The sequence below is a fragment of the Dasypus novemcinctus genome, chromosome 12, assembly GCF_030445035.2.
Source record: "Dasypus novemcinctus isolate mDasNov1 chromosome 12, mDasNov1.1.hap2, whole genome shotgun sequence".
Taxonomy (NCBI): Eukaryota; Metazoa; Chordata; class Mammalia; order Cingulata; family Dasypodidae; genus Dasypus; species Dasypus novemcinctus.
In genome coordinates this window covers 102,686,452-102,701,483 of record NC_080684.1, presented here as the reverse complement: position 1 = coordinate 102,701,483, position 15,032 = coordinate 102,686,452, and the positions used below count along the sequence as shown (strand labels likewise).

At 55.8% G+C, this 15,032-nt stretch overlaps 2 protein-coding genes across 12 annotated transcripts in view; both read left to right on the top strand.

Annotated features, from left to right (window-relative positions):
* Positions 1 to 4,975, top strand: part of TCF20 (transcription factor 20) — a 210,782-nt gene extending 205,807 nt beyond the window's left edge. For all 9 annotated transcript variants that reach the window (XM_071219085.1, XM_058308873.2, XM_071219086.1 and 6 more), the window contains one exon: positions 3,663 to 4,975. Coding sequence is in view for 1 of the 9 variants with exons in the window: in XM_012529431.4 (XP_012384885.1) it covers positions 3,663 to 3,680 (18 nt within the window). In the remaining 8 variants the exon portion in view is untranslated. The remainder of the gene's footprint in view (positions 1 to 3,662) is intronic.
* A 2,621-nt stretch (positions 4,976 to 7,596) lies between these two features.
* LOC101415786 (cytochrome P450 2D17-like) lies at positions 7,597 to 12,237 on the top strand. 3 transcript variants are annotated; one of them, XM_012529433.4, is made up of 10 exons: positions 7,597 to 7,715; positions 8,376 to 8,583; positions 9,193 to 9,364; positions 9,661 to 9,813; positions 9,881 to 10,041; positions 10,250 to 10,426; positions 10,539 to 10,680; positions 10,912 to 11,099; positions 11,762 to 11,903; positions 11,996 to 12,237. In XM_012529433.4, the coding sequence occupies exons 2-10, from the start codon at positions 8,395 to 8,397 to the stop codon at positions 12,172 to 12,174; spliced, it is 1,503 nt and encodes a 500-aa protein (XP_012384887.2). In that variant the 5' UTR covers positions 7,597 to 7,715; positions 8,376 to 8,394; the 3' UTR covers positions 12,175 to 12,237. The 3 variants fall into 3 exon arrangements, with proteins under 3 accessions (XP_012384887.2, XP_012384889.2, XP_012384888.2); XM_012529435.4 differs by lacking the exon at positions 7,597 to 7,715 and adding an exon at positions 7,786 to 7,937; XM_012529434.4 differs by lacking the exon at positions 7,597 to 7,715 and adding an exon at positions 8,175 to 8,292.
* Positions 12,238 to 15,032: the final 2,795 nt, after the last annotated feature.

The following is a 15,032-nucleotide window of genomic DNA, read 5'->3' as shown; positions in this document are numbered from 1 at the left end:
TGCCATGCGACTGACCTGCAGTTGCCCGCTCTCTGTCTGGATTAAGATGGTTATTGTCTCACTGACTTCTTTGAGACAGGGGGAGCCAGGCTTTGACAGAGTCCTGTGCCTGTCCCCTGTCCTCTTCTTGTCGAATAGTGAACAAGTAGGCCCCTGGCTTCCACTGCCAGCTCCCCATGATCCACAGGGTGGGAAGAAAGAACTTGTATTTGGGATGCCACCATCCCCTGCATCCTCCAGTGAACCGCTGAGGAAGGGAGCTCCGAGCAAGGTGGGAAAAGGGCAGCAGCCTCCTCACCCCTGGAGCTGAGCCTCCCTAAGCAGGCTCCGTAGTTAGATGTTACATAGCAGGGACATCCCACGGCCCATCCATGTGTTCTGTCATGTCCTGGCATCCCACTGCACCCAGTCCAGGAGCAGGTCCTGGGATTATACTGTGAGGAGCACTTGAATCTTTCTGCTCCACTCCACCACCACCCTCCCAACCCTGGCCTGTCCACTCCTACAGTCCCTCACTGCCTCCCACTACCCTGCTGTCCCACTCGGATCCCTTTTCTTCTCAGTTGGGGGATGTGGTCTTTAAAAAAATGTTTCTCTGCTTCAGTTTTTGTTTTTCTTGCATTTAGAATGAAAATCAGCCTCCTAACCATGCCTCCTAGGCTGTGGAAGTTTCCCATGAGTTCTCCAGGCTCCTGGGCTTTCCTTTAGCAACTCAGAAGCTGGCTTCCCCTCCCTCCCTGTGCCCACTACCTTTTGCCTCCTAATCTTCACAAAGCAGGCTCCATCCCATCCCCCTGGTCCCAGTTTCAGTCACCTCCTCAGAGAGGCCCTCCCCATTGATCCTGTCTAATTCACAACCTCCGCCTCTGCAGTCTTCGTAGTGTCACCACAATTTTTAACTATTTTTCTCATTATCTGCATCCTCCATTAGACTGTAAGCTCTATGAGGGCAGGAACCATGTCTGTTTTTCATTGTATTGCCAGAGCCTGGCACATCATGGTCCCAAAGTAATACTTGGTAAAGGGGTGAATAATCACTGCCTGTCCTGCCTTGGTACAGATTCAGAATCAGATTCCTCTTTTCCCCATACAGTGAGTACTGCCGTTTCCGATGGCATTTCAGAAATATGAACACGCTCTGGGCATATTTGGACCAGGGCAGGGCATTGTCTAGATGGATCCTGCTGTAGGTGCCAAGGATCAGCTCAGGCTCAGGTGTGGAAGAGTAGGAAGACAGCCTTTGGCTGAGATGGGCAGGCCCAGCCTTCACCTTGGGTGAAGCCAAAGTGGAGCAGGAAAGGGAGTGAGTATCTGTGAAACCGGAAGAAGAAGGGGGGCAGCAGCCACTGGAAGGCTTTGACCCCACATCAGAGCTTGCATGCTGACACCTAGGACCTAGATGCCTTTTTAAAGAGAATATTAAAAATCACCAGCACAGAAGTGGCAGCTAGCTCGTACAGCTTGTGCCAGCTGCAGCTGGCAGAGCAGCTGCTCCCTGGTTTGCTGCCCTGGGCATGGCTGTCCTCACTCAGCCATGTCCCCCACAGTTGGACAGGGCCACACAGCAAGGAAGCTCTGTGATTGTTCGAAGACTAGCCTTGGGGCCATCTGAGGAGCTTTGCCTGTATCTGCTCCCCCAGTCCTACCCCTGACCAGCCATGTGACCTTGGGCCACACTTGTTCCCTTCCTGAGCCTCCTCCACATCTTCAAGATGAGGGGTTACTATGCAAGGATGCCTCTAAGGCTCTTAGCATGGTGCCTCGCATCTAGAAGGTGCTTAAAGAATATTCCCTTTTCTTCTTCTCTTTACTAAATTCAGAAACCTTTTTATTCCTTGTGAAGTTTGATCTCATTGCATTTAGGTTATCTTGTGTTTGGGCCAATCTAATCATCAGACCCTGGGAAAAGGTCCCTATTGGACTGACTGGAGGTTGGAGTCCAAGGTGGGAGTGCTGAAGGCCTGCGGTTGTTTGGACCATCAGGCACCCCTTTTGGCTGCCAGGGGGTCTTGAGGTCAATGACACACAGTCCACGGGCCAAGACAACGAGTTATGCATCATCCCAAGGTTGGGAATAGCAAAGAAGGGCCAGCTGTTTAAAAGCCTGTGCCCAGTGCTGGAGGGGAGGACAAATCCTGCCCTGTCTCTTCCCCCACAACCTCAGCCTTTAAGTGTGTGTGTGTGTGTGGGGGGGATCTGTCCCTTGGTCCTACAGTTGTCCTGGATCCCCAGCAAGATTATACCCCTCTGGCTGTTCATTGATGTCCATTTGTTGCCACATTTAGAAAGAGCCTTTGGTTCCTGGGGGAGGTGGCATCAGGGACAGTATGAGGAACAATTAATGCCCCTTACCCCTTTTCTGGCAGCCCTGGCCTCAGGAAAACCAGAGCCAGACCAGTAGAGAGACTCCTGTGTGGGGTGAGGGCTGGGGAGCCTGGGCCTTGGGGGCTGAGCAACGCCAGGCCCGGGGTCCTCTTTAGGACCAAGGAGCCATGCCATCGCCACAGACATCCTGAGAAGGGCGGGAGATTGGCTTCCATCTGAACCCGGACACACTGTAGTGCTGTCTTTGAGAATCATCTTCCCATTTATCCCTATTTTCATCAAGTAGGAATCTTTATGGCAAGTCAGGTATATGTAGATGTGCTTTTAAGTAGCACTTCTTTATCTGCACATGCTCCATGCACACACTACAGCCTTCTTAACTATGTTGTGTATTAGTAGCCTTTCTGTAAACACAAAGAGGATAGTGGTGCCTGAAGTGTGTGTTTGGGTTTTTTTTGATGGGGTGTGGGGTGCTGCAAAGAGGGTTTGCGGAAGAGGCATAACGAGTCTACCTTCTCCCCCACAAACACTCGCCTTCCCACTGCAGGCAAGGGGTGAGGCTGCCACAGCTCCTGGTTTCTGGTTACTTTTCCTGGGTGAATTCTTTGGGAACTACTGTGCCTTCTCTGAGACCCTTGCATGTGTAAGGACCGGGAAGCCTTCCAAGGAGGCCCTTGGAACAACCCCTCCTACTCTACATGGGCCATCAGACTGGCCCTCCTTGGCCAGAGCTGGAAGAAGCCCAGAGGTCAGAGAGGCTCCTCAGGAGCCAGGAGGACCACGCTCCAGCTATGTGTGAGCCTCTGTTCTCGGCAGAGACTGGGCTGAGAGGCACCCTCCCCCTCGAGTGAGTGAAGGCCTGGGTGTTAAATGTAAACGGCTGAATCAGTGGAGGCTTCTCCACAGACTGGCGTGGTGCTTGCGTTTCAGGCGCCGCTGCCCTGCCCTCGTCGACCTCCACACTTTGGGTGTTGTCTCTCCTTCATCTACTTGAGGGGGACCAAGTTCTGTCACCAAAGTACTGAGCACAGCTGCACGCTGGAAAACTCCTGGTCTCCGTTCCTTTTCACCTGTAACGGGGCAGACCTGCTGTGGCAGGGCACTTGGAGTCAGGCTGTGTACAGCCAACCCGGTCATTGCTGTCTTTCAGCATGTTCCAGGCTGCAGCCACCAACAGTGGCTCCGGTGTTGGGCACAGACTTCTTCCTCATCACCAGCACATTTACAGAGCCGTCCAGGGCTGCCATGCTGAGTGGGGATGACCGTGGAGGAGGGGTTGTGGCTTTTAGAGCCAGTAGAGTCGTCTCAGCAGTCAGCTCTGTTCTCTTGTCTTTCAGGTGAGACTGTGGAGATGAGAAGGTGGTGGACACTAGTGATGACATGGAAATTGTCCTACAGCGCAGCCACAACCCCCGCCCTGCCCCCCCCCAACGTGCCTGCCCATGCCAGCACTTCCTTCCTAAGTTCTTACATCACACCCAGACCGGTGACATCACAGGAAAGACTCAAGAAGTTGGAGTGGCTGTTTCCATGGACACAATCTCCATAGTGACAATGTGGGGGGAGGGGGAAGGGAGGGATCATGGGGAAAGGGTGGGGGAATTAAAGGGAGGGATAAAAATATATATATATAAATCTATTTTTAGTCTGGAAAGACTTTGTTTAAATGAAAGGTGCGCTATCCCTTTGATTCTATTTTAAAATTATCTAGTTAACTCCAAATTTGTTCCAATGACAGTGAAATTTAAATGTGAAATTGAATTGAACAAACTCATCTCATAAAGGATGGGGGTGTGTGTGGCTTTGATCCTTAGCCTGTTTCACACCAATTCAGAGAACACTAGACCCAGGATTGAAAGAGCAGACAAACCACACCAAAACCATCCTTTAGTCATTAATTTGTCTCGAAGTGGGAAGGTTTTGGGGGGAGGGAAATGGGTAAGGTCCATGTTTTCAAGAGTCGAGGAATGATGTTTAAACACAAAAATAAATTTTTTTTCATTTCCAGAAACACTATTTATTTATTTTTATTTTTTTTAATTTTTCTCTTTTTTTGGCGTGAAATTGGTGGGTTTCCCCAAGGTCATAGCTGTGTCCTGGGTCACAGTGGCTGTGTGGCCAGCAGGCAAGACCAAGAGATGACTCCCCTCAGATGGGCCATCCTTGGCACATTCCAGGCAGCTGTGCCCTGGCCCGTGGGGCTGGGGGGCGGTCCCAGCCTCTGCTGTTGGGACAGGAGGGTTAAGTTACAGGAATTGACAGGTGAGGAGGACCTGCGGCAACGTGTGACCAGTGTGTGCTCAGCTGGCCAGGAACACTCAGTTAGCCCTTTTTTCTCTTTGTTTTCACTTTTATAAAAGAAAAGGGGGCCTGTCAGTTGAGCAGCCCCATGCTACGTGATTCTTTATGTTGTGTTGTGTTGTGTTGTTTTGTTTTATAAATTGTATAATTTTTAAATATCCAAGTTTTAAAAAAAGAAAAAAGTACAAAAAAAATCTTAAGGCCTTAAGAAGGGGTTTAGTGCATCTTTCAGGGGTCACTCTGCCATCGGGATAAAATAGCTGTTTCACAAACAGTTTTATTTAAAAAAAAAAAATCAAAAAAAAAAAAAAAAAAAGTCCAAAAAATAATAAACTTCATTTTAACCTTGTTTCCTTTCTTGTTTCTTGTAAAGTGAATGCGTCTCTTCCTCTTGCCATTCCAGCCTTCCGCAGGTCAAGCAATCCTCAGCAGACCTTGGAATGCAGCTCAGTGTGGGCAGGAGGTGGGGTCAGTACAGAAGACGATCAGATTTACTGAACCTGATACGAGAATGTATTTCCCATCAAATTTTGTTTAATTTTATGTTTAATTTTTTAATTTTTATTTTTTAGGAGGTACCAGGGATTGAACCAGGGACCTCGTACTTGTACATGGGAAGCAGGCATTCAAACCACTAAGCTATATCCACTCCCCAAACATTAATTTTAAAGGTTAAAAACAAATAATGCAATGTTAATGGACTTTTAGAGAACAGAAATACTGGAAGGAATGTTGTGACGTAGAAATACGCAATTATAAATGAGATCTTGTGTGCTCATCAATTTGGGGCTGCACAAAAGGCAGGTTAATTTTGCTTTAATGGTTCCATCAAACAGTGTAATCCATTTCTTATTTGACTCTGCCAGGGTGGAGGTGGGTGTGGGGTGGCAACTATGGGGTCCCGTGCAGCATTTGAACAGGCGTGCATAGAAATGAAGTCTTTTTGAGCTGCTTGGGTTCCAGTTTCCATCCTGACTTGGCATTAACACAGTTAAAATGAAATCAATAGAATTCAAGTGTTGAGCTAAACCTCATGACTTGAAAAATGTGTTTTGAGGAAAATATTTTCCTGACAGCAAATGTTTCTTGGTCATTTTGCGTTTTATTCTTTTTTCCCCACTTTGACCTGCCAATGCCCGAGCTGGGCCCTTGCAATCATTCTAGGTCTCTCCGGGCAGGGGCTTGTGTCCCACATCTCCCTCCCAGCTTCAACTTCTGCAGTAAACAACTGCTCCTGTGCATTCCACGGCTGGCGGCCTTTCAGTCTGAAGTACCGTTAAGTGCTATGTGCACTCAGCAGTGGCCAGAGGCCCCTTCGCTGGATGGAACATTTTATCCTGACTTGAGTTATCCCTGAACTACCAGACCATCTCACTCACTCCTGAAACCCTGGCAGCTTTGCCAGAGAAGCAGCCCTGGGGAGCGTGGGCTGAGGTGTGAGTTTCTAAAATGATAAATCCCAGTAACCTCCCTACTAGCTGTTTGGGAATTTATGTCCGAACAGAACAGGAGCTGCTGAGGGCATGTGTTCTGGAGATGGGCTCTGATGCTGCTCTCTGACCCTGATGCCGTCACAGGACCCCGGTCTTCAGCCTCTAAGGGGTGCAGCTCTGGCCTCAGGCCCGTGGGAGGAGTCAGTTGGAGCCTGCTGAGCCCAAGAGGTGCCCAAGACCAGCCTCCTTAGAGCAGGTTTCCTCAGGGCTGCTCCACCTTGGATTCCAGGCCCTGCAGGTCCTGGGGCTGCGACTGTCACTGCTTTCCAAACACCTGTTAGGATGACTGCTTGGGGAGGGAGTGACACATCAAAAGCAAAGGTAAGTGAGTACAGAGGACGTCTGTGTTAAGAGACTAGGACAGACACTCCGACCATCCTGCCAGCACCCCCCTCATTTCCCTGTTGGTCCCTGGAAGAAAGTTGCTGCCAAGTTAAGACCTGAGCTTTCAGCTAAGGTGGGAGGGGAGGCCTCAGGCAGACCCAGGAAATCTCCAGGACATATGTAGGTCTTGAACTCCTGGTCTCTCGAGTGGCTTCACAACCAGCCTCTGCTTCCTGGAGGCTCAGGGACCCCCTTTTCCAACAGGCCAGGAAAGATTTGGAAACCCCTAGCCTTGAGCTGCCGCCCTCCCGCTGCCCTTTGCCCTTCCTCACCCCCTCTGCACGGGATATTCAGTGGCACCAGCTCCCACTGCCAGGTCGCCTTGGCCTGCAGTGCCAAGACCCTCCTCCGCAAAGCCCCGCAGAGTCCTGCTCCAGCCTGCGACAAGGTCCCCAACCCTCAAAGCAGTCCCTGTGCTGCTGGCTTGCGTGGCAGCTCTGGCTTTTCCTGAGCCCTTTGGATCCGGGCACCTCCCGCTGTCTTCCCGCCCCCCAGCCCAGCACCCAGCACAGCTGATATGTGGTGGGTGTGGCAACGCGAGCCAGGGCCAAGGCAAGGGGAAGGGAAGGCTGGAGCCCCGCAAGGTGTGCCCTCTGCCCAGGGGCTGGCAGTGGAGCGGGAGTGTGGGAACCCGGGGAAAGGGGAAGCAGCTGCTGCACTGCTCTGGCACACCGAGGAGCGTTCAGGAACGCTGAGAGCCAGTACTGAAGGCCACACAGCCCCAGGCTCCTGGCTGCTGGGTGCCCGAGGCTACTTGGTTGCTGGGTGCCCAAGACAGCACTTGAGAGAGGTCTGGTCCACGTTCTGTTGGGCAAGGGGGGTGCTGCACCTTCAGACCTCCAAGCTGATGAACACTCGAGCAGGGCAAATGGCAAGCTTGCCTCCCAGCCCCAGGTTGGTGAGGGGGCCTGGGTTGGAGCCACAGGCCTGCCAGGGCCCCTGCCCTCCTGCTCTGGGAAATGCCTCTGCCCTGCCTCCAGGTTCCTGGCTTCCCATTTCAGTGACCTCAGCCTCTGTGTTTTCATCAGCTTAACTGATTTGGGAACTCTGCCCAGATCCCACCCCTTTGGCTGTGGAAGGAGGAGACTGAGGCCCCACCCTGACATGGGGTGGTCCGGCCTCTGCTGGAGGCGGGGAAAGGCTGAGGGGAACCAGAGCCTGGAAGCCTCCATTCCAGGCTGGAGGTGACGCAGCAAGAGACAGAGAGGCCAGGTCAGGCGGGGCTGGGGCACCCAGGCCCAGCGGCGAGTGTGCAGGGGGTTGGGGTGAGCGGGTGCTCCTGTGTGTTGGTGAGTGAGCTTGTTGAGTGTGCACGATGTGCACTGGGGGCCAGGTGGAGGTCCTCCAGGGCTCTGCTGACCGTGACGAGCTCCCTGAGGCTCTGACGAGGGTGGCTGACACACCTTGGTGGTGAAGTCCACTCCAGAGGAGCAGGTGAGGGTGGGCAGGGCAAGAGCGTGTGCTGAGGGCGAGCTTGTGAACACATCAGCGGGTGCAGGGTCAAGTCAGCCCGACCCCCCTAACAGCCCGCGGAGCACTAGGGCCTGGGGGAGGGCTTCTCCTTCCAGGTCTCCCGCTCTTACCCAACCTGGGAAGGTGCTTGGGTAAGAGGAGCAATGACCTTGGGCTGCCCCACCCCTGACACTGATTGGCTTTCCCTGCTGGTACAATCTTGGTTCCAAACAGATTGTGCTGAGGGCGAGGGTCAGGTCCTGGCCCCTTATTAAAGGCCAGGGCCCAGGCTGTGGAAGCCCTGTTTGTGTGCTGGGAGTTACTGGTCTGATCCCAGGTACCTGGTGTGACCCGGCGTCCCAGGTGTGGATGGGTCCGCCCAAGGTGGGTCTCTAAACGCTCGCCTGCTCCCCTGCTCAGAACTGACAGTGAGGCAGCCATGGGACTGCTGACCGGGGAAGCACTGGCGCCCCTGGCCGTGGCCGTGGCCATCTTCCTGCTCCTGGTGGACCTGATGCACCGGCGCGCACGCTGGGCCCCTCGCTACCCACCAGGCCCCATGCCGCTGCCCGGCCTGGGCAACCTCCTACAGGTGGACTTCCAGAACATGCCATTCTGCTTTGACAAGGTGAGGGGGAGGGTTCACCAGGGGACAGAGGGCTCTGGGCACCCCTCCTAGTGCTGACAGGAGGTGGTGGGTGAAGCACAGGCTGGACAAGAAGCCAGGTCCGGAAAAGGAAACAGGCTGGAGGCGTCCTCAGGGAAGGGATTTCCCTGGGAAAGCAAAGTGAGGGGAGGGCAAAGTCTGGAGGAGGGTGGGACCTGGCCGTGGGCCTGGGATCCAGCTGGACCGCACAAAGGTTATGAAAAACTCGGCAGTCCCCTCTTGACCACCAAAGAAGGCAAGAGTTGGTGGGAGAGTCCTCTCCATTTAAATCAGGAAATCCTGTGGAGAGGGGACAGTGACGGCTATGTGGCCCATGGCCTCGCTGCTCTCGTCCCTGAGCCGCTTCCTTCATCAGTACAATGAGGCCCTAGCTCGGGCCTACTGACATTTTGGTGATCCTCATGGAGCCCCATCTGGATGGTGGGATCCAAGGTGAGGTGCTAGTCCCCGGGAGGGTGACCCGAGCCCAGGAGCCAGATGTCCTGAGGGTCCGCAAGGCTGGCGCGCTGAGTCGGGGGCCAGCAGCCTGCCTGGTCCCTGGCCAAGCGGAGCCTCGCCCTGGGCCTGCAGCTGCGGCGCCGCTTCGGGGACGTGTTCAGCCTGCAGCTGGCCTGGACGCCCACGGTCGTGATCAGCGGGCTGGCGGCCGTGCGCGAGGCGCTGCTGCAGCGGGGCGAGGACACCGCGGACCGGCCGCCCTTTCCCGTCTACGAGCACCTGGGCTTTGGGCCCCGGGCACAAGGTGAGCGCTGGTGGGGGCAGAGCCCACCTGCAAGCCATAGCCAGGCGGAAGTGACCAGTGACATGGCAAGGGGCGCAGGACAAGGGCCACGCAGGCGGGGAGACGCAGCTGGAGTGCACAGCGGGTCCTGCGGGGACTGGGTGGAGTGGGCCCTGGGAGGGCTTGTCTGTGGGGGTGTGGGGGGCGGTCAAGATGGGCAGAGTTGGGGTCTCCCAGAGCAAGAAGCAGCGTGCAGTGGGGTGGGGCTGAGGGCGCAGTAGGGCGGTGGGGCGCCCACGTGCCCGCCCCGCCCCCAGGCGTCATCCTCGCGCAATACGGACCCGGGTGGCGTGAGCAGCGGCGCTTCTCCGTGTCCACCATGCGTGACTTCGGCCTGGGCAAGAAGTCGCTGGAGCAGTGGGTGACCGAGGAGGCATCCTACCTGTGCACCGCCTTTGCCGACCATGCAGGTGAGTGCCGGGCAGAGGGGTGCGGGTGGATGCGGGGCGGCCACCTGACCCGCACCCTGCACCCCAGGACGCTCCTTTAGTCCCAACACCCTCCTGAACCAAGCGGTGAGCAACGTGATCTCCTCCCTCACCCACGGGCGCCGCTTTGAGTACGACGACGCCACCTTCGGCAAGCTCATGTCGCTAATGGAGGCTGCACTGAAGGAGGACTCGGGCTTTGTCCGAGAGGTGCGCGGGTGGGGGGTGGAGGGGCTGCTGGGTCTGGTCTCCCATGGAGGGGGCTTTGTGCAGGGGGTGGGGACAAGGGTCCCCAGGGAAGGCAGAGCTGGGGACAGGGGACAGGGAGGGGCCAGGACCCCTGGTGCCCGGAGCTGGGCCCAGCCAGGGCGGGCACTGAGCTCAGGGAGCACCCAGGGCCTGGCGCTGCCCCGCACAGGTGCTGAACGTGGTCCCGGGGCTCCTGCGCATCCCCGGGGTGGCGGGCAAGGCCTTCCCCTCGCAGAAGGCCTTCTTGGACCTGATGGATGAGATGGTCACTGAGCACAGAGAGACCTGGGACCCCACCCAGCCACCCCGAGACCTGACCGACGCCTACCTGGCCGAGGTGGAGAAGGTGAGGGGCCTGCGAGGCCGAGACAGGGTCCGGGGCTTCCAGGCTGAGCGGTACGGGTGGGGCTGACTGGGGCTCCCTCCCCTGGCCCCCGAGCCGACTCTCTGCCCCCCAGGCGAAAGGGAACCCCCAGAGCAGCTTCACTGCCGCGAACCTGCGCCTGGTGGTGGCCGACCTGTTCTCGGCGGGCATGGTGACCACCTCGACCACGCTGGACTGGGCCCTCCTGCTCATGGTCCTGCACCCGGACGTGCAGCGTGAGCCTGGCCTGGGGCCTGGGGATGAAGGGGTGGACAGGGACAGGCTGGGGCACCTGAGCTTGGACACCAGGGACACTGCCCAGAGCTGGGCCGGGGCTCCTGTCACAGCGGCCCCTCCTCCTCCACGCGGGCACGGCCCCCAGCACAGGGGTTGCCCGCTGCGGTCCGGGCAGGATCGGCGCCCAGCCCCCTGGGCTCCGGCCCACTGTGGGGCGCTTGTCTGTCCAGGTCGCGTCCAGAAGGAGATTGACGAGGTGATCGGGCCGGGCCGGCAGCCAGAGATGAAAGACCAGGCGCTCATGCCATTCACCAACGCTGTGGTCCACGAGGTGCAGCGCTACGGGGACATCATCCCCCTGGGCGTGCCACACATGACCTCCCGCGACACCGAGGTCCAGGGCTTCCTCATCCCCAAGGTAGGGCTTGGCCACCCGCCCCTGCCTGGCCTGAGGATGGGGTTCGGGGAAGCTTCTTGGGCCCAGCGGGTCTCGAATGGGTGAGGGTGAGCGCCAGGCGGATGGTGCGTGTGCAGTGGCAGCGGGCGCGGCATTCCCTGCCCTGTAGATGTCTCCACATTGTTGGAGATTTGGACCAGAAGGGTATCAGGAATGAAAGAAAGAGAAAAGGGAGAAGGAAACAAAGAGAAAGAACGAGAGAGCTGGGATCAGGGGTCTGCGAGTAATAACTCCTCAGACAACTTTATTGTTTACAAGGGGCTCTATATATACCCCAGTGTACGTAGCCTGTAGCCGATGTGCCAATAAGCATAAACATATAACCTACATGTCATCAAGCAGCAACACGTATTAACTATCAGTATTAACTATCAGCATTATCCGTTGTCTTAGGAATTTAAAAAAATCTTATCTCAAGGTACAAAGTCTAAGTGTTCTATTCACTACAAAAGGTAAGTGCTCACCTTTCTTTCAGCCTTTAATAGCTTCATCCCATTTGCTGGGAACTCTTAATTACCGCATTCCTTATGTTACAAGCTTAACCACGGAGACAGCACGTCTCTCTTTGAGAGGCCACTGTGCCTCAGTTTCCAACATCCACACACCTGGCATCTCCTGTGCAGGGGACGACACTCATCCTCAACCTGTCGTCGGTGCTGAAGGACGAGACCGTCTGGGAGAAGCCCCGTCGCTTCCACCCGGAACACTTCCTGGACGCCCAGGGCCGCTTCGTGAAGCAGGAAGCCTTCCTGCCTTTCTCAGCAGGTAGGTGCCCGTGGGGTGCCAGGCCCCTGCCCTGTTCCCAAGGGTGTCTGGGGCGGGTAAGCCTCACTGAGTGCCCCCGCACCCACCCACAGGCCGCCGCGCATGCCTCGGGGAGCCCCTGGCCCGCATGGAGCTCTTCCTCTTCTTCACCTGCCTCCTGCAACGCTTCAGCTTCTCGGTGCCCGCGGGGCAGCCCCCGCCCAGCACCCACGGCAACTACGCCTTCCTGGTGACCCCGACTCCCTACCAGCTCTGTGCCATGCCCCGCTAGAGAGGGGCTGATCCCACTCCCACGCGGGACCCTGAGCCTCAATAAAGCTGTCGGTGGCTCCCATCTGGCTCTTCGTCCCTACCCACGCTGCCTGTCTGCGTGCTGTGTGTGCCAGGGACAGCCCTGCCCCCTGCTCAAGTATTCACTGCATTTCCAGGTGATTCCATTGACAGATAGGTATACTGAGGCTCAAAGGTGCCTGGCTGCCCTTCCCTCTTCCCCATGTCACCCATTGAGACCCCATGTTGCCTGCCTGGGTTGCTGACAAGGTCGAAGCAGAGGGCCTGGCTCCTGGAATGTCAGGGAGGGGGTGAACATGAATGGGCTGCTGAGAGGATGGGCTCAGTCCCTGGCTGGGCTGGGCAATTGCACCTGTGGTCCCCAACAAGGACTGAGACACAGCGATTTACTAGAAGGACTTTTACAGAGCTAGGAAAGCAGTGATGCTCATGCCTCGTGGCTGACGTGGTGTCACCATGTACGCTGTGGCGTTTTGTCCTCACAGCCTGAGCGCAGCGAGCACCCATGCTTTGTCCCCACAGTTGTTGGGTCTCCCATACTCATGGAGTTAGACGAGTGCTAGGCCCGCCCCAGTGTGATTCCCCTGGAGAGGGCGAAGGCCTCCCACGCCGTGCTGCGTCAGGCAGGCTTCTTTCCCGGGGGCACGTAGAGCACCTGAGTTGCTTCCTGCTCCAATCCCCTCAGAAGCCGTCCTGTGTAATACCTCCTGTCTCCCGGGACTCGTGGACCGCTGTTGTGTTTTGTCCTGAAGAACCAGGGCCCTTTCTCAACATTCAGTCATGAGCCTCTAGGGCCCAGTGGTCCTCGAAAACCCCTTCCATGTGATAGCCTTTGCAGGGTCCGGAACCCTAAAAATAAGAGTCAAAAGACAGTGGCTCATGGCTGGAGTTCCGTGCAGCCTTCAGCGGTCGGTCCACTCATCAAATCGTATGACCAAAACGAGGCCTCACGGGTTTGCAGGCTTCCATTCGACCTCGTCAGGGTGCAAAGCAGGAGGGACCTTGGCAAACGTGGTTTCGTCCTCTGGGGCATCTGGTGTAACTGCTGAGAGACAGTGTTACTCTCTTACTCGGAACCTCTCGAGGCTCCAGTGTGACACGGGGCTGCCCTCGTTGTGTCACCCATGTACTCATTCCGTTACCCTCGGCCACTAGTTCTCTAGTTTGCCGTGGATTTTTTTTTTTTTTAAGGATTTATTTATTTATTTAATCCCCCCCCTCCCCTGGTTGTCTGTTCTCTGTGTCTATTTGCTGCGTCTTTGTCCATTTCTGTTGTTGTCAGCTGCACAGGAAGTGTGGGCGGCGCCATTCCTGGGCAGGCTGCACTTTCTTTCACGCTGGGCGGCTCTCCTTATGCCGTGGATTTTTATCTACACTTCCCAGCTCTGGAACGAGCGTTAGGTTTGGCCACTGTGCAGGTTCCAGTGGGGCAGCATGCCCTGACTTCGGCCTCGTCTGCTCCCGTTAGTCCAGCATAGGCTCACACAGGCACGGACCAGAGGGCTCGCCACCACGAGGCAGACAGCAGCTTTCACTGTCAACCCGGATTTGCCAAATGGGGCAAAGGCAGAGTCCACCCCGTCAGTCCGTTAGGAGGTCTTCCGCGAAGGCTTAAGGTTCTCGTTAAGTTTCCTGTCTAGACCGCGATGTCAGGTAGGAGGAAAGAAGGAGGAGGTGATGGGGGACAATTGTGAGCCTCCTTCCCGGATCCTCCAGAGAAGCGGAGGCACCTGTCGAGTGGGGACCTCCCCGCCGCCTGCTCGTATTGAGTGTGAGCACAGACTCAGCAGAGCGTCCAGCCAGCCCTTCCTGCCTTGGTCCCTCCTGCTTTACACAACAGATTCTTCCTTGTCCATTGCATTCCTCTTTCAGACCGCCTCTACCCTGAAGATATGGAACATGATCTGTCCATTGGATGCGCTAGCGCTTCACCACTGCTGAGTGCTACAGGCTGTAAAGTGTGTTCTTGGTCTGAAGAGATGGAGCTCAGTGATCCAAAGCAGTATAGCATTATATTCCTTTTCCAGGGCTGCATAAAAAGTTACTGCCCCTGTGTGGCTAAGGACAGTTTATTCTCTCACAGCTCTGGAGACGAGACATCTCAAGGTACCCGCAGGGCCAAGTTCCTTTCAGTCTTGAGCAAAGACTCCGCCCCATGTTTCTCTCCTGGCCTCTGGTGGTTGGAGGTCGTTCTGGGTGTTTCTTGGCTTATGGACACATCATTCTTGTCTTGGCCTCCATCACCACATGCTGTTCTCTTTCCCAGTCTGTGTCCAAATTTCCCTCAGGACACCGGTCATTGGGATCAGGGCTCTCTGGACCAGTATGACCTCATCTTAACTCGATTCTACCTCCATATAAGGTCATCTTCACAGGCACTGGGGTTCAGGACTTGGCCATAGCTTTTGGGGGGCACTGTCCAACTTATGACAAGTGTCTTCTCCTCTAGTCATCTTACAGCCCTTTCAGCCTTTGCACCCACCAGCAGGTTTGCAAAACCGCAGTCAGAGGCAGTGATTGTCCTGTCTGGACCCCTTGAGAGCTTCCTTGGGCTTCCAGCAGCATCTGATGTGGAACACTTTCAGCTGTGTGCCAGGCTTTTCCTGCAGCCACTACACTCTGGCTTTCCTACTGGCAGAAGCACAGTTCCTGTTGTTGGTGTTTTCTGTCTTGGAGGGAGCAAGAGGGATGTGCCGACACTCAGTTCATCTCTGCACTGCTGCAGCTCCCCCATGTCCACAGGTCTCCTGACCCCCGTGGCCACCCCACATGAGCATACCAGGGTGTCCACCTGCTGGTTCCAGTCACCTTCCAATCCTGACTGGCAGTTCTGATGGG

Excerpts from the sequence above, each read along its gene's own strand:
- LOC101415786 (XM_012529433.4), top strand. The coding sequence starts at position 8,395 with ATGGGACTGCTGACCGGGGAAGCACTGGCGCCCCTGGCCGTGGCCGTG. Across the intron at positions 10,042-10,249 it reads ACTCGGGCTTTGTCCGAGAG|GTGCTGAACGTGGTCCCGGG; the intron begins GTGCGCGGGTGG and ends TGCCCCGCACAG. Across the intron at positions 10,681-10,911 it reads CCTGCACCCGGACGTGCAGC|GTCGCGTCCAGAAGGAGATT; the intron begins GTGAGCCTGGCC and ends TTGTCTGTCCAG.